This window comes from Oryza glaberrima, chromosome 10 (assembly GCF_000147395.1).
Source record: "Oryza glaberrima chromosome 10, OglaRS2, whole genome shotgun sequence".
NCBI classification, from domain to species: domain Eukaryota; kingdom Viridiplantae; phylum Streptophyta; class Magnoliopsida; order Poales; family Poaceae; genus Oryza; species Oryza glaberrima.
Window position 1 is genome coordinate 15,784,314 of NC_068335.1, and position 18,308 is coordinate 15,802,621.

Consider the following 18,308-nt stretch of genomic DNA (forward strand, 5'->3'; position numbering starts at 1 on the left):
TTTGCATACCCACCATTTATAGAAAACCTATTATGGTTCAATATTTATTCTTGGTTGTGACTAGTAATAGCTATGACTACATAGCAAATTAAGTTATTAATTAAAAGGGTAGCGTAGTGGACTTGCTTTTGTAGAGTACGTGTCCATTATTTTAGCTAACAACAAACCAAAGTGGATCTATGTCAGGATTAAGGGGAAGACCCCAAAGCAGAGAAAGCACGTAGGGTCATCTTTGTTTAGCATACTGTTGCAACTATGTTTAGGGCCCATAAACCGGTGCAATGTACTGTGTCATGTGATCCTAAACCTCTCATTGTTGCCAAACAAATTTTATTTTCTTTAACACTAATATATTGTTGAATTTGGCAGCTCAATCAAAATGGATCCATACGTATGGCTACCTAATATAGGTTCATTTCGTGCTCAAACCAGCTTACAAGATACAGAGCCAACCACGGAAAAATCAGGGAGCAGTTTGCAAAATAATCTTGTTAGATTTGATTTGCCAACAAATCACCTCCTAATCATCTTCTAATCCAAAACCAATTGCTAGATTTGATTTGTCAGCTAATCAACTCCTAACCATCCTCTACTCACGAAAAAACAAATGGACTAGCTCCTGCACACATCCCACTGACACCCGGCCCCACACCCTCCCTGTCCCCACCTGTCATCGTCTCCACCAACCCGGTCACGCCCTCACGAAAACAGCGTGACCCGACACGTGTCAAACGCGTTGAAAAACATTCGTCTCTAGAACACATTTTTTTTAAAAGATAGTAAAATTTAAAAACAAAATCCGTATGTATACGAAGACGACGATACTACCGGCAGCAGTCAACCGTATTCTCCGTACGGGTACACGTCACTCTCGCCCTCGCCATCCCACGCGTCGCTTTCCTTTTTCCTTTTCTTTTTTTCTCTCGCGATAATAAAAGCGGAAAAAGATTGGAAAAAGAGAAGAAGAAGAAAAAAAAAACCCAAAGCGGAAGAGATTAGTAGTAGTGGCGCCGCGTGGGAGGAAAGCAAAGCCTCCTCTTCTTCCTCTCCCCCCCTCGCCGTCGTCGTCGATCTCCGGAGCAGCCGCGGCGGGAGGGTTTTAGGTTTTAGAGCGGTGGTGGTGGTGGTGGTGGAGTCCATGGCGGCGGCGAGACGGGCGAAGGTGGCGGCGGCGCTGGGAGTGGTGGTCTGGTGGTGGTGGTGGTGGGCGGTGGCGGTGGTGGGCTGCGGGGCGCAGCCGGTGGTGGTGGGGAGCTACGGGCAGCCGAGGCTGTGGCTGAAGCCCTACGACTGGAGCTACCTGCGCGGTTAGGAGCCCTGGAATCTCTGCTCGCGGTTGCGGTGGGGTTTGGGTTTGCTTCGGCTTGAGCTCCCTCGTGTGATTATCATGCCGCGTGCGCCTTTTCCGCCGTGATGATCGCCGCCGCGGGATTCCGTTTGTTTATTTTTTTTTTTGGTCACGCTTTTGTGTTGCGGTTTGGGAGATTTTGTGTTCGTATTTAGAGATTTCTTCCCAGGTGGTGGTGTTCGTCTCACTTCCCCCCTAAACTAGAAGTGCGATTTTGAGTGGAATTAGCTGCTGCGACTGCTCTAATTTTTGCTTAAGTTAAGTTTGCTTAAGTTAAGTTAATTAAGCTCGCTAGATGCTTTGCTTACCTAGGTAATTAAAGAAGATTGGTGCATCTAGGCTCGGTTGTGAGTTTTCACATGCAACATGTTCACCTTTAAGCGTGCAGCGAAACCACGGATTTTGTCGCATCTGTATTTGGATTTCTTTTGTTTTTTTGTTTTCATCTTGGATTTACCCTCATACTTTGCTTTCGTTGCTCGCAGTTGAATTGCCGCCGTCGTTTTCTTCCGTCACCATGGATTTCGCGACTGACAGAGACATTGTAAGTGAAGATTCTGGCCTTCTGAGAACTATATTTTCTGTCTAATAATAAATACAATATTCTTTTTATAGATTCGTTGGTTTATGGATATGCTAGTATTCTTATAATCAGTGAGCAGTGTGGGTTTTCTGAGTTGACCTGGTAGATTGGGCCGTGGTTAGTACAAGAAGTATCTAAACATTAAGATATTGTGACCTGAACATTTGGTGGCAGTAGTAGTTCATTTTGTCAGCTATCCTTGGTTGGTATGAATATGCTGATTGTTTTGAAGCTAACTTGGGGTATCATTTTGAGTGTGAATTTACTAAGGCATGATGTTTTTTTTTTCGAGTTTCGAGCACCTCCATGGATGCAAGGACATGGTGTTTTCTTCTGTTATGGATGAAAAAAAAAATTGGAAATCCCCATTTTTTACTTTAAAAATATTTTCTTTTCATGATCTTATCATCCCATATGAAAGTATGTGTGCTGTCATGTTCATATTGATTCCCCAGAATCTATACATAACACACCACACAGGGATTCATGTATTCCTTTTTGGAAATAGTATATCAAGATAGAGGAGCAAGGGTTGATGAATATGGTCTTCATTTAAAAGTGGGCAAGCAGCTTGTTTGTTTAACCTTTACTTTCCAAAGAAAATTTAGGTGGTACAGCAGTTTAGCTCGGTGCCTTCTATGTGTAGTGCAGTGAAAGGAATATGAAATGCTGATCGGTGAGTAGTTATGTGTAATAGAGTGAGCTGCATTATTCTGTTTTATGAACTCTTTAACTTGACGTAGAACAGCATTTTGGTATTGCATCATCTGTTTAGTTTATATCTGACTATATTGTACAGAAGATTGCACAGTTGACTTATGTATAGTTTGTGCAATATTTTTTTGGAAAATACAGCAGAGGGAGCACTTGAAGGATCTGCCAAGAAGAGATCTTGCTATCATTTGTTTGATGAATTCCAACCCTCCTATTCCTGATATATCTGATTCTTTTCTGGACACTTTATGTGAGTACCAAATACATTGTCTTATGTGATGATTAACACCTTTGAGGTCTTAAATAACTTTTTGTATAATTGTATTCAGATAATCCTGCATGCATGGTTAATTGCAAGATAAATTTGTTAAATGAGTAATAGATATACGATTTAAGAATATTGTCTTTCAAATTGGGAATGGAGTATACTATGTAGTTCTCAACCCAATAATAATTAGTGTTATATTTTATATGTGAAAATCCATTACAATTCCTTGCAAATAAAAGAGAACTGAGAAAATAAATAAACCACATGACAGATAGGCATGATTAGGAGTTCATTAGCTCCATAAAAAAAGTTCATTTTGAGGGCATTTTTCTAGTGAGTTGTTCTTTTGGTTCTTCTTATTGGATCCTTATTATCAATGTTTAGATAACTTTCTGATTAAACCAATTTTGACAGGAAGGTTCTTTGTTGCAGTATCAAACTTTCTCGTTGTTGGGTCTTTTGGCAGTACCAATAATCAGTCAGATCTGGCGCAATGCATACCATTTCAGAAAAACACGACGATTGTGTTAAGAAATGACCAGGTTAACAATCCTGATGCTGTAATTTGTAAATCGATATGCTGTTCTTACCTTTTTACAGTAATAACAGTCTTAGTAGCAGATTTGACACTGATGCAGAAGTGCACATCGGTGGTTATCTTGATTGAATTACAAATAGTTGTATGATTACACGTAAACTAATAATGACATTTGGATCCTTATAATTGAAAGTCAACTTCCACACCGCATAAACCTGTTAGGTCTATTTATTGAGTTCTTCTGTGCCCTTAGTGCTGGAATTTTCTCAAGTCAAATGATTGATTCTGCCCATACAGTTCTATTTACTTGTGTTATCCATTGGCCTTATCTGATCATTAAGTGCAAGAAATGTATTGTTGTCCCCTGATGTAACAGCTCCATCTTCCGTTGTAGCATCTTATGGTTTGTCAACCATTGTTCTGTGCAGATATCTCCAGGAATATGGTACATTGGTTACTTTAATGGCCTTGGACCTGCTCGCACGCAATCAAAGATGGTATGCCTCATTTCTAACTAGGGAATGTGTAGTTTACTGCACTATCATCTATTTTATTTTTCAGCATGAATGCATCAAGCAAATTTTGAATTGTTGATAATATACTTCTGCAGATTAGCCGAGGCAGGGCACGTTCTGTGAGCACTAGTATAACTGTAGAAGGATGTCCAACTTCAGCACTATGGGGACCATATTGTAACCAAACAATAGAAATGATTAGTTGTTCTCAGTCTTCAGGATATAACAACTCGAGAAATCTTATGGGTTTGAATATTGACAAGAGGAAAACTTTGAATACCAGAGAGCACACAAGGCGTATTAATTTTCTGTCGCAGTGGAACCATTTAGAAGAAAAGGGAGTTGGCTCCAACAGTACAACCTATTCGAGAATTGACAACTCGATCACTTGTGCCATTTCAAATGGCTCATTATGCTTAAGGCAGGGTGATATGAAGTTCTACTTCTTGGATGTGGTTGACCTAGCATTGCAATTTGAAATTACAGCTACAAATTTTGGGTTAGCTCAAAGGTCATCCTTAATTTGTTACCTGCGCTACAATGCCTTTCCTCGGAGAGATTTGCATGATTATTCAGGTGACATCAGCAGTGCTCCTTTGGTTTTAAAGTTGCCAAATATTGGACGGTGGTATATCGCTATTGAGACTGTAAATATAACACAGATGAATAGCACAGCATCAACACCTTTACTGGATACGACATGCTTCTCATTAGAGTGGCAAGTGACTGGATGCCTGAATGGAAAAGCTGGAACCAATTGCTCATGGGAGGCATATGTGCTCCAGGTAGGATGAGAAGTTATGGAATTTACTTTTGTTATCGAGTGTAGCCGCACATGTTTTGACCTTTCAATCTCCGGTTTCTATGATGTGATGATTTTAAAGTTGAAATAAACCAAACACTTTGCTACCCATGAATTGCCATCTGACTGATTTTGTAGTTTTTCCATCACAAGTTCTTTTTTGTGCTGGCATCTGCATGCTTTGTTAGGTAAAACCTAGTTTCTGCAAAGACATCTTTATTAATTAATCACTGTTCTTAAAATGCAGAGGGTTCCTAAACGAAGTCCTTCTGTCCCTTTCGAGTCATATTATGTTCCTAGTGATGGAAAGGCATCCCTGGAGTATAGTCACTTCTCCCTGGAACAATTTTTAAGCAACTCATCTTTTGAGCCATTTGCATGGACTTATTTCTTTCTGGATATTCCCGAAGGTTCAGCCGGTGCGCTTATCCATGTCCAGATAAAATCAGATAAAGAATTGAATTATGAGTTGTACTCGAGATATGGTGGTTTACCATCAAATGAGAGTTGGGATTATTATGCAAGCAGGACAAGCAGCAGTAATGGCTCAGTATATTTTTCATTACAAAATTCCACAAATTCAGATATGGATCTATCTATTTTCTATGCAAAGGAGGGAACTTGGTGCTTTGGTGTGAGACATCCAAGTGATAAATCAAATTCTCAGACGTACATGTCCATATCTCTTCAGGGATGCCATAAGAACTGCAATCAGAAAGGAGCGTGTCATTCCTCAATTGATGAAAGTGGGCTAACGTTCTACAGGTAATTCCACAAGATGTTTCCCTATAGCGTGAAAATATTTGTTTCTCTTTTTTTGCTCTTTGCGCTGTAACGATATTTTTTTCTTCATTTTCTAGCTTCTGCACGTGCGATCGTGATCATGGTGGGTTTGATTGCAATGATGAATTAGTTTCACCTAATGGTAAACTCCCTCGTATTTAGTTTCTAAATTTTCTCAGCTAATGCATACTACAGCAGTAGTAGCCCTATTTCTGGGTAGAAATCACAAATGTATCTAATATACTCCCTCCTTCCCAAATTGATCATCATATAAGTTTATGCACCAAGACCAAGGGCAATTTAAATCACATCAATCAAGACACCATGCACACATTCTCCCACAATGCATGCATCAATTAAAACCCTATGCCAATTACACCCTAGCATACACACATTCTCTCATACTGCATTAATTGTATTTCGATGAAATCCGTGTCCATGCAGTTATATGATGATCAATTTGAGAAATTTTGGATTCTATTACATGATGTTCAATTTGGGAAGGAGGGAGTAATTCTTTAGCAGCAGCAGACTTTAATATTTTTCTACACTAGGGCATTTTGTGGTAACTGAGATTACCTTGGTTGCTAGTTAGACTTCATGTACGTGTAAGTGTAACTCCGTAGTAGTAAGCAATTCAAAGTATGTGCTTATTTGGAGTTTTCTGTTCCAAACACACTCTACTTAATACACATTTTGTTCATTACAAACTTGATATGGCTGGAACTTTTGGGTTAATCCCCTTTAGATATGTATTTTTGCTTGAGGACAGAATACAATACTAGGCTACCTTTATACTGAGGTGCCTCTAGATAAGGGAAAATGAAACAAACTAGTAATATAATACTAATAGGACTCTGTTGACAAAATAAAACTAGGAAACTCTAACAGAGGAATAAGAACTATGACATCTCTTAGCCTATTAGGATTCTCCAACTGCTGCAGAACTTGCTTATCCTGAATTAATGTTATGCCGACGCACCATAATGTCCATCCATAACAAACTACTGAAATGTTGTTCTGTGCAGACTTTTTAGCTGCAGAGAGGCAACTGAATATCCAAACTATTGTTGTTTGTAGGAAGTAATTTATTCCATAGATTTTTAGAATGACCCAGAGTTAACAAAGCTGAGACAAACTGTCCTATGTAAACTTCTTTGGCGGATGAAAAGTACAAAAAATTATGATCCAGTGTATACCAAGTTCTTGACATATGTAATTGGAATTCTTCAAAAAAAAAAGAGAGAGAGAGAGAGAAGTGGTTGGAACTTCCTTTCCAACCTTGCTTAATGTTAGTTGCAGCTTATTTTCCAGGGAGTGAATCTACTTTATGCAATAAATATTGTTGTATCTATGCACAGGGCACATCTGGCAGTCTGTCTTTCTAATTGCATCAAATGGTGCAGCAATTTTACCTGCCTTTTGGGCTCTCCGGCAAAAGGTATGTTCTTATCCAGAGTGATGATTTTATTAAATAATTTGTTTCGGTATTTTAGATACTAGCCAGCCTTTTTTTCTTGAGTAAATTGCACCAGTTTCCTAAAATTTCGTCAGTAAGGTGCAGGAGCTCATGTGGTGCTGGTGCCTCTCCTCCTCTATCTAGTGGCATGAGGAACTCATGTCAGCCAGGCTTCCCCAGGCGTACCTATGTTTACAACTTATTTGACCCACAGGAACAATTTTAGGAGTTGTCAGAAAGATTAATGAGCTACATGCAATTAGAGGGATTTCATAATTTCTTCTGACCATCGGCATCTCATATTTGAAACATGTTGTATGAACCAAGTGCATAATATGTATTTCTTCTTAACTCAAAAGGGAATGCCCATTCAATTTAGATGGCCTAACTGAATGGATTAAAAAAATTCTATCTAATCTTATATCTAACATAGCTAGCATCTAGATTGTCCTGACATATCTAGTAGACTAGTCTACACAACCAGGCCTGCCCAACAGCCTAAACTGATCTTATCTCAAACACTATTAAATAGATGGAATGTTCAGCGTACGCCTGTCTTGCTGGTTGGCAGTAAGTCCTCTGCAGCCATGATGCACATGGCAGTTGGTATCCCTGTCCAAAAGAAAATGCCATGCTTACAGCCGCTTTCTGTCTTGAATTATTGATATTCAATTATCAAATATGTCCCCATTTAAGAAGCTAAATTTATGTTTTCTTTTGCTCTTTGATATGAATGAATTAGATCTGTTCAATGTCATCTTAACCTTTTTTCCTTTTGCCACCCAGGCATTTGCAGAATGGATTCTTTACACTTCTAGTGGAATTTCTAGTGCTTTATACCATTCATGTGATGTGGGTACCTGGTGCATACTATCTTTCCGTGTATTACAGGTGAGCTACTCGCCACATAAGATTCTTTAATGGAATTTCTAGCCCATTATACCATTCATGAGATGTGGGTACCTGGTGCATACTATCTTGTTCAGAGGGGAGGAGAAAGTTGTATAGTGCTAGATGGGATGGTACCAGTTGGCTCTCTTAGTTGGATTTATCAGATTGTACCTTCTGTTGGTTGGATGCGCTAGATGATACGTGAATGGTTTTATTTGCTTTAAATATATGCGTTATGTCAACACATATTTTGTTTTATTATGTAAACACTATTTTTTATGCTTATAGTAATTAACAAGCACACATAGCTGCAGTAATTGTTAGTAATTATTATAGTTAAACCCAACTTAGTCATAGCTAATCATCGCTAACTACCTGCAATTATAAAGTTATATCTGGGCTCTCCGTCCCACAAACACTTGGTCTTTAGCAATTCTCAGACAGATTAGTGTGGAGTAATAGGCTTAGGTTCCCTATCATTATTCCTGTTAGCTTAACTCCCACGTGTGCTGATTGGGTGGCGTCATTTTTGTTAGCAGAGCCCGTTAATTGCACATGCATTAGCCAAAGGAAACAAGCTTCAAATAAATTCTGTGGGACAAATTTTGGATGCTAAAAATAAACTATTTATGGGTGGAGGGAGTAACATTTAATGGCAACTAATGTATGACAAACTCTTTAATCTCCATTATGTTGTGTGTGCAACCCATGCTTTACACACCCATTGATTATGTCAAATCATTGCTTATTTATTTTCTAACACAAGTCAAACATAGACACTCATGCCACACAAGTCCTTGCGCCTACTGCATATTTAGGAATTTCGCATAGGCTCCAGGGCCTCTCCGAGCATGGGCAGCTTTTCCACTGTATGTCACTGGTGTGTACTCTGATTAAATGGTTCACACCATCTCAATCCAATTGTCACCTGACCATTAGTGCATCCTTTCTTGCTCTATTATTTACACTCTAAAATGCTGTTGATAAATTATCAAGCCTTGACCACTGAGCTCTTATCTGCATACAGTTTTTGGATTTCTGGCTTTCCTTTATGGCTGTTGTTGGTACGTTCATATATATGGCTACAATTGATGAAACTTCAAAGCGAGCCATGCATACCGCTGTCTTTATTCTCACAGCTCTTTTAGCTGCAACAGGTGCTACCAGGTATGCAAATTGCTAGCTACCATTTTTCTTTTCATGTACCACATGAGCGCAGGACATACAAGTAATAAGGTTTGAGTTACCATCTCAGATCTGCAAATATTGGTATTGTCATTGCTATTGGTTCTCTTGGCCTGCTTATTGGATGGCTATTGGAGTTCTCTACAGCAAGAAGATTCGTATGCTGGCCGTGGCGAATTAATCTTAATGTACCTCAAAGGTAAAGTGATTGTACTCCTTTTCTTTTGGGGGCTAGGGAAGTGATTGTACTTACAGTACAACGACAATTAATAAACAACAATTAATAACGGGCTCTTAGGGTTCTTAACAAGGTAAGTTTGCTGACATGAAAGAGAGATGAGAAAGGAGAGAGAAACATCGTTGTTAAGCTTAACAACAGCTTAAAAAGAAAGAAATGTAATAGTAAAAAGAAACTTGATGCATGAAGATAGTAAAAAGAAAGAAATGTAATAGAAAATTATTTTTGTGCATTTATTGTTAGTCTCGGTCATCTCAACTATTGTAAGAAGATAATCTCTAAATAGACTAAGAGCCTATACCGGGCTCTAGCTTTAAATATGCCTCACGATTATATCGTTTCTATATAATCTTAGTCCAAAACAGTTTTTAGTGCGTATGCCCTCTGTGCCTAAGATTATGGCAAGCACCATCAAAATGTCTAGCATTTCCTTTGGTAAGCTGACACATTTTTCCCATATTGCCATTCTTCCCTACAGCTGGCCAAACCTCAGGAGTTTATTTTGGAACAGTCTGGATTTGCTGAACAAACGATTCCGTTGGTTCTATTTACTTCTGGGTTTCATCACATTAGCATTTGCGGGTACAAGCTGGAAGCTAGAATCAAATCGTAGCTATTGGGTTTGGCACAGGTGTGTGGCTTCCTCATCCATACTAACTTCCAAAATAACTTAGTTTTCATATCCACCGATGTTATATCTTCTTGCTATCACTCAAAACTCATCACATATTGTGTTTTTTTTTTCTTTTCCTTCTCGTGCAGCCTGTGGCATATTACTATTTACACGTCCTCATTCTTCTTCCTGTGCTCAATGCGCATCAATACGGTTAATCATAGTCCGGAGCCAAGCTACGAGTTGACGAGGCAAAATTCATTGCCAAGATCAGAGCCGAGAGAAACCTAACGAACCCAAGACACCACAAATGTACATCTGCCTGTTCACGTTATCGGCTTGGGTGTTTTATGGCCAAACAGCTTACTGGACCTACCCTGGAAGAAGAGTTGAATGCCATATTCTTTTTGACAGTGTGCATGCACCGGCCTCTTCAGGTAGGTATATATGGCTTCCATGATTTTTGGGGTGTAATTCCATGAACAATTAAAGGGGATAGATTTTGTAACTAGTACATGTACCATTAGAGGAGATCTGCTGCATCGCATCCGAATTGTAAATAGAGTGGGTGCAGAGAACGGAAAATATATACTCCTACTATTGGCACGATCTTTGTCTGGATGATACGGATCCCGGATAATTGATACCCATCGGAGTTGGGTATTCTGTAGCAATGCAACTTTTAAGATGTGATACCGCCCCTATATTTTTTTTCCCAATTACACGGTAGATGCGCTCGAACGCGCAAGATAAGAGACGCAGACGCATCTACACGCAATATCTCACTTATACCCCGTGAATGAGTTTTCTAACACATGGAAGTGTGTGGTGATGGAATCGTGGGTGCATGACTTCACCACCAGGGTTCAAATCCTAGTGCCCACAAATATTACGCGTATGTAGATAGACTTTCAATATGATTTTAGTGAGACCATATATGTGTCGTTGGTTTCATCTCTTTGAGCATGTGTGAGGAGGTGCATTTGTGGGTGTGCAGTAGTGTGTGTGCGTGTGCGTCTATTATGTAATTAAAAAAGAAGAAGAAAACATAGATCTATGATTGATGTCAATGTGAATGGGAGACCGAGAGAGGGAGAGAGAGAAGAGGGTCGACTCTCCGCTTAACATCTATCCCCAGTATGTTGGCAAAGGTCACGCTCGTGTCTTCATAGTCAACCTCCCTGACGATGCTGCATCACTCGCTGCCTTGAAGCTGCTCCGGCACGGGATGGGTGGTTGGAGACCTGTCCATAGATTACCTAGAGTCGGCGGGAGTTGAAAAGGTTATTCTCGGTGATGGAGATGGGCAACAGGGGTCAGCTTGACCTATTCCTTAGCATCGGAGTCTGAGCTCAAGCCGCACCTCATCGCCGAGCTGACATTAAGCGTCTTCTCCGCCACCACGCCACTCAGGGGTGCTGTCACGCCTTGTCGCTACTGACGACGAACGTGCCCCTGAGCCGCCATGGCTGAGCCTCACCCATATGGACAGCGTTTGCAAGCTCTCGAGCTAGCTAAGCGATGCCGAGGACAGGTCAGAGATCTTGGTGTTAGCAAGGCCCAACATGACTAGGTTGGACAGCTTCGAGAAGGACTCTGGAACCTGGCTGGACAAGTCACAATTGCCGCCGACGTGCAGCGACTTGAGCAGTCGTGGCTCGCCGAGGACTCTGAGAGCTCGCTGGAGAGGCGGTTGTCGAACAGCTGGAGGACAAACTCATGGCTGGATGACGAAAGTGGCACGGAAAGAAGGAATTCACACCCCCGATGGTAAAATCCGAATGTGTTGTGTATTGAGTGGCAAATCCTAAAATTGCTGCAAATTGGATGACAAACAGCAAATTGTTTCTTAGTTTTGAGCATCTCTAGGCTATGGAATATACAATTGTACAATGCAATAACTTGCCGACAAATATCATCATTGAGCTAAATGCCAGACTCTATGTTACTTTTCTTCCATGCTACATGAACCAGAAATACCCTTGTCGACGGATTGTCCAACTATGGTATTTGTATTTGTTTATATATTGTAAGACAGGTATAAGGATGCAGACGAAAATGTAGTGAGAGCAAATAAGACAAGGGTTTTATATAGGTTCAAGCCCCCTGGAGGGTAATAGCCCTATACAATATTTGGTGTTTCCACTATTTCAATTTCACGAGTACAATACAAAGTATGGATGAAAACCCTAATCTAACCTATGATTATGTTGACAAAAGCTTATTGAGGTGGTCGGCTGGTAGTTGTCTTGGAGGATCCACTAGTGTCGGCTCAATGAATTGGATGTGGTTTATGTTGTCACCCCTTGGGTTGCAATTTGATCCTTTCCCCTCCAAGCAAGCCTTGTATTCAGGGTTGTTAAAACTGCGACCCTAAATCATAATTTGAGGTCTTGAAGGTTGCAATCATAGAATTGTATACATAAAATTTGTAAAATCGTAGATCCTACCTACTAGAATTATAGAATCAAGCCCCTTAATTAAAATCATAAAAAGTTATAAAATCATATGATAAAATTGAGATTTTTACAACTTTGTTTGTATTTATACCTTCGGGTGCCCCCTTATCAAGTAGAATTCGCGAGGTAAGTTAGGATACGAATCTGATAGTCCTGGTCGGGCTCAAGTAGGAGTAGGTATCTTATCCTTATCGAGGATTGCTTGCTTATCTACTCATAATTCTATCCCTATTTTTTGTTTTGTTTCTGAATAGTAGTTGGTATGTGGTTGTTGGGGGGAGGGCTCCAGAATAAACGGAGTGTGCCTCCGTCAGTGGCTCCGATGTTCCGGAGCCCCCCCCCCCCCCCCCCCACCTTCCTGGGAGGTCGACCGAGCTCGGGAGTGGCCTCCGGTGCTAACCAATGGCTCCGGAAGGAGGCATAGCCTCTGGAACTCCCGGAGCACTACAAGGCCTTCGGAGGCAAGCCGTTGCCTCCGGAGCTGTCTCAGGTAGCAAAGGAGTCATGGAGACGGAGCCGAATGCGGAGCAGGGGCGTAGTAGGAACTCATAAATGCGCAATACGCCCTACCCAACCACCTCTAACAGCAAGGCTCAGCAGACAAGGCCGGGCAGGCATCACGGGCGAATTACGAATGGCCTGATGGCTGGCCCACGTGGCAGCCACCACGGCTCAATTAGGAGAGTAGGGCTAGAACAGTAATTTCCGATTGTCTAACCCTTGTATAAATATGTAAATATTGCTCATCTTAGGGACATTGAATACACAACATATCTGAAATACACTAGTTGGTTTTGTACCAACAGTGGTATTCTTCCAAGGTATGTCCACATCTGTGGGGTATTCCATATTTTATACACTGACAACTTGGAACAAGATAAACCCAAATGATTCTGTTACAAATGAACAGGCGTGGATATTTGATGAGTTGTGTGCACAGGTCTGTTTTAGCTTTTGGGTTAACTATTTAGTGAATCTTGTGTAATCTACATAAAAAGTTATAATCCACTCCTCTTCGACATTTTAGGCCAAAGGGAGCCAACATGTGAGAATGCACTTAATCTATCCAAAGGTAAAGTAACCTTTTCAGCTGATCTAGTGTGTCTGGTGATAGATGACCACGGTTTTCTTAGTGTCCATGAGCTAAATGAAGGATCAAGTGCGGCCTAGAGGGGATAGTGAATAGGCATTTTTTTTTAAAAAAAAAAAACCATGTTACGTTTTTGTAGGATGCTACGTTGCAAGACGTGTAAGTTCTAAGTTGCTAAAGCCAGTTCCTTTCAGTTCTTTTAAACCTTTGAGTATAAAAGTAGTCAACGCTCTCTGTTGAGAAATATATTACATATAATTTGAGAACTTTTTTGTGATATACAGCTTACATGATAATTTAACATTCCTTCCTGTCATAGCCGTATATATTTCTCTTCTTTACACACATTTTAGTTGCTACTACTCTTGTACAGAGTACGCTCATTGATCCTTTGAAAAAAAAATATTGAAAGGTCACTTAGGCCCTAAGCACAAAAAAGGATATGCACAAACAACGACTAAACTACTAGCGGCACCAAGGAGCAAAGCTAAAGGAGTGAGAGGGAGATATCACCGGGATTCCTGCAAGTCGATTTGTTCCTGAAGTTCAAATCATTAAAGGGATTCTACTCTTTGTTGAGGAGCTCACAAAGAGCCGGGTGTTTTCCAACCCTTTCCTCGAGGTTGCACAAATGCACTCCTCTTTCACTAGTGGTATCTCCTTTCTTACATAGCCGAGTTCTGGCCTTCGTAAACTCTCTTGGCCAACCACAAGTAGATTGGTGGCTTAAGAACGACACCTAAACATCTAGGAATCCTCAAACTTTAAGAGTAATAAATGAAGCAAATATCTCTTGGGAATGAATCAAGTGCTCAACAAGTCTTCACGAAGCCAACACCAAGCACTCAATCAAACTCAAATCAAACACACACACACACACACTCTCTCTCTCTCTCTCTCTCTCTCTCTCTCGCATAAAATCCAAGCTTGAAGAACGGTGGAGTGGAAGAAGTGAAAAAAAAAGGTTCAAAGTGAATCTCAAGTCAACGCAAGCAAAGGCTCAAAGTTTGCAATGGATGCAGCAACCTTAGCTTGGAGGTGGAGGAGGCTATTTATAACCACACCCTCAGATCTGCTCGTTGGAGGCAAATATTCTATTTTCGGATATTCCAAATGATTTATTAGAAAATACGAACAGTGAAAACTTCCATAAACCGGGCAAAACAAAATTTCATAAATTCTTAAAATATTTACGGAAAAATATTACTGGGCTGGGCTAAAGACCGCCGATGTTGGCCTGAGCACGCTCTTCCTTAGAAAATTCCTAAGGATAGGATTTACGGAAGTGCTCAATGTTCCATGGGTTGGGGAGCAGAGTCCCATCTTATGTAACCAGTCTTACTTAGCTCAGTTGGGGGACATCGGTCACCAGAAAAGGGGCCTTCCAACTAGGGATGCAAGCGAGGTGACCCGCGAATCTACTTATATGTCAAATAAATGGTAACCCATGGGTTATCGCGCCGTGATCCGGCTTACCGTATCTAGAGATGTAAGTGGGTCGACCCATAAACCCATTTATAGGTCAAATTGGTAGGTAACCCGCGGGTTACCCACTAATTTTACCTATAAGCGGGTTCGCTGGTTCGCTCGCTTGCACCCCTATACATTGGGGACAACTTGGTTTTTCCGGCACGTGTTAGGACATGACGAAGGACTAGGGCCTGGACCTTACGTTGCTGGTAGAGACCCAGAGCATGGCCTACCGCTTGCGCTCTTCTAGATAATCCATGTTGTCTCGCCGCATCTGTTCCTGCTTGGGGCCATTGTTGTAGAGTTGTACCCGAGATGAGCCGAAGGTTAGCTTGGATGGGAGGATTTCTTTAGCCCCGTATATGAGGAAGAATGATGTATCCCTCGCTACTATGCTCAGGGTGGTTCAATTGGCTCACATGACTTTTTTTAGGGGGTAGCCCATAGGACTGTTGGGAGCTCATCGATCTACCCCACGCTGTGTTTCCTGAGCATGTTGTACTATCTTATCTTGAGGACCTTCAAGATTTCGGCGTTTGTTCACTCTACCTGCCCATTGCTTTTTGGGTGGGTGGGAGAGGCAAAGCAAAGTTTGATCCCAACGCCCTCACAGTAATCTCTGAACAGGTTGCTTGTGATTTGTGTGTCGTTATCGGTGATGATGCGGCTTGGGATCCCAAGGTGGCTCGTGATACCCTGAATGAACTTGAGCACGGAATGTTTGTCGATTTTGGTGACCAGGAATTCCTCCGGCCACTTGGTGAACTTGTCAATGGTGACAAAGAAGTACTCGTAGCCTCCAACGGCCTAGGGAAACATGCCCAAGATATCAGCCCCCAGATCGCGAAAGGTCACGATAGGGGGATGGTTTGGAGGGTTTGCGTCGTCTGGTGGATTTGTGTTGCGTGGAACTAGTAGGCATGACACCGTTGTACTAGCTCGACGGCGTCTTGTGAACGCACACAGATGGAGCCTAGAGGGGGGGTGAATAGGCTTGCCTGAAAACTCAAAAACAAATCGCAGCGGTAAAATTCAACAGGCCCGGAACCTCTTGGTGTAGAACACCGAAACTTCCAGTCTGCTCAGACAGCTCGGAACTTCCGGTGTTCTTGCACAGGAACTTCTGGGTACACAGATGAAATTCAAATTTCACTTCTAGAAACTTAGCCAATTCTCACGAGATGAATCACAAGTAAACACAGAAGTGACAGGATCACAGATACAAGCACAGAAACATCACAGAGTGGACAAGGAGGAGTTTTCTGAAGTTCGGATCTCGCGATCCTACTCTCCGTTGAGGAGCTCCAAAGAGCTGGGTCTCGATTAACCCATCGCCTCACTTGTGCAAAAATCTCAGAGGAAATCCACAACCTTCAACTCCAACACTTCAAGGTCATTTTCTAGAATTGAGTGACCACCAAGATCAAACTCAAACTACTTTTAGAAAATGCCACAAGTGTGAGTTGCTCTACTAGAAAAACCTCTAGGATTTCAGCACAAGATTCTTTACTCACTTACCTCGTTCCCTTACAGAGGTGAGGAAAACCTTTACAAACTTTCCCGGGACATCCACAATTGCAAATGAAGCTCGCAGGCGACACCTAACCGTCTAGGAAATGATCTCCAAGAGTAATAAGCACCGAGATGTCAGCCCACAAGATACCCAAGTGCTCAAACCAATCCTAGCCTTCACACCATCTCCAAATTTTCTCCTTCACCCTCAAAATCGCATTCTCTCACAAAAATGGCTCAAGATTAGGTGGAGGAAGCAAAGAAACACTTGGGAGAGGCTAGCAACAACTATGGAATGGAAATGCAAAAGTGAAATGGCCAAAGCATGAGCTGGGGACGATCTGGATATATATAACGGCTAGGTGACATCATCTAGCCGTTACTCATATTTTTGAACTAGAAACAGGGCCGGAACTTCCTGTCCTTCGGAAGTTCCGGACCACACTTAGGAAAAGTTCTCCAATCATCGGTCTGGAACTTTTGGGTCCAAAGGACCGAAACTTCCGGCTAAGCCCTTCTGTCTTGGGCAGAGCCATTTTCAAAAATAGCTCTAAAAAATAATTTGACACTTGGATATCACTAAGAGCACTTGTTGTATCCCAGAACCACACCAGGAACCCCTCTTAATAGTACGGTTTTTCCTAAAACTCGATTGCAAAAGGTAAAGTAGCCTATGCACACTTCGAGTTTTAATCCCGCTTGAATTTATGTTTTGGGGGAGTCTCCAAGCATCTCTTGACCGTACCATGACATCTTGGGACTAAAGCACCTGAGTGTAGCTCAATAAAACTCATTAGTCCGTTAACCATATTGTTATTAACCACCAAAACCCACTAGGGGGATAAATGCACCTTCATCTTGGAGCGCCTTTGGCTAGTAAAAACCATGGCGAAAGGCTTTCCCAACTAGGGTGCGAACATGGTGTGGCCGCTACACTCCCCTTCATGGATATTAGAGATGATCTCAACACCGGTCTCGCGAGGTAGGCATTTGAGCAGCACACCATCTATCCTGCTCCTGCTCGATGGTAGGCTTGGTTTGCTGCACTCTCGTTGAAACTTCTTGACACGCTCGGCCAGGTTTAGCACAACCCAACACTGAGAGGTTGTGTCGGTCAGTGTTGTGCACCGAGCACCACTTGTGACCTACGGCAATGGATGGTGGAGGCGGGGTGGCCTTTTGCCTTTTACTGTCGTATTTTGTACAATGACACACGCCCTACCTGGCATGCTAGCTGTCGGAGCTCAAGCTCCTCAAGCGGGAAGGCTGGGTACCCTCCATTAGAGATTCGACCAAGGTACTGGTATTTGAGGTCGGGTGTGAATCACGTGGACAACGCTATAGACAAGTACGGGCTAGTCGAGAGCCTAATACCTTACTCCTACGGTTCTTGCTTAAGGGTGAGGGTTATAAGTGTTCTTAGAGTTCTTTGTGATTGTTGGGGAGCGACTTTGAGATCTCTATGTTTTGAACCGCTGTTTCAGCTGCATTGGTCCTACTTTTATAGGGCAAGGGGTTACCACAATGCCAACATACACACACAAGCTTATGTAAAGGTGGGGCCCTCGCACAGGAGCTAGTTTGCTTTGGTCTTGTCATCGTCCATCTGGTAGGGTCCTACCAGATACAAGTGCTTTCCTCTCCTCTCGATGCATAGGGAGGGGTAACTGGGCTATTGTCCTGATCACCATAGGGCTCACTCGTTAGCCACTAGGGCTGGAGGGGGGTCACCTTTTTACTGGAGCGGCATGGGCACGTGACGAGAAGTACGCCCTGTCACATCCCCATGTTTCCTCCATAACATCATTCTGCCATTAACGCAAAATGCCACGGTGAGGGA

General features: G+C 41.9%; 1 protein-coding gene across 1 annotated transcript; it reads left to right on the forward strand.

The window, feature by feature from the left end:
- The first annotated feature begins 971 nt into the window (after positions 1-971).
- Positions 972-10,625, forward strand: LOC127752480 (uncharacterized). The gene is made up of 14 exons (XM_052277873.1): positions 972-1,307; positions 1,834-1,892; positions 2,787-2,895; positions 3,346-3,455; positions 3,880-3,948; positions 4,062-4,751; positions 5,016-5,533; positions 5,629-5,693; positions 6,913-6,992; positions 7,797-7,901; positions 8,929-9,068; positions 9,157-9,285; positions 9,803-9,955; positions 10,087-10,625. The coding sequence occupies exons 1-14, from the start codon at positions 1,139-1,141 to the stop codon at positions 10,226-10,228; spliced, it is 2,538 nt and encodes an 845-aa protein (XP_052133833.1). The 5' UTR covers positions 972-1,138; the 3' UTR covers positions 10,229-10,625.
- Positions 10,626-18,308: the final 7,683 nt, after the last annotated feature.

What these genes read in the sequence shown, in the direction of transcription:
- LOC127752480 (XM_052277873.1), top strand. Translation starts at nt 1,139, where the DNA reads ATGGCGGCGGCGAGACGGGCGAAGGTGGCGGCGGCGCTGGGAGTGGTG. An exon ending in AGTGGGCTAACGTTCTACAG is followed by an intron (nt 5,534 to 5,628) that starts GTAATTCCACAA and finishes TTCATTTTCTAG; the next exon opens with CTTCTGCACGTGCGATCGTG. An exon ending in TTTGGGCTCTCCGGCAAAAG is followed by an intron (nt 6,993 to 7,796) that starts GTATGTTCTTAT and finishes TTTGCCACCCAG; the next exon opens with GCATTTGCAGAATGGATTCT.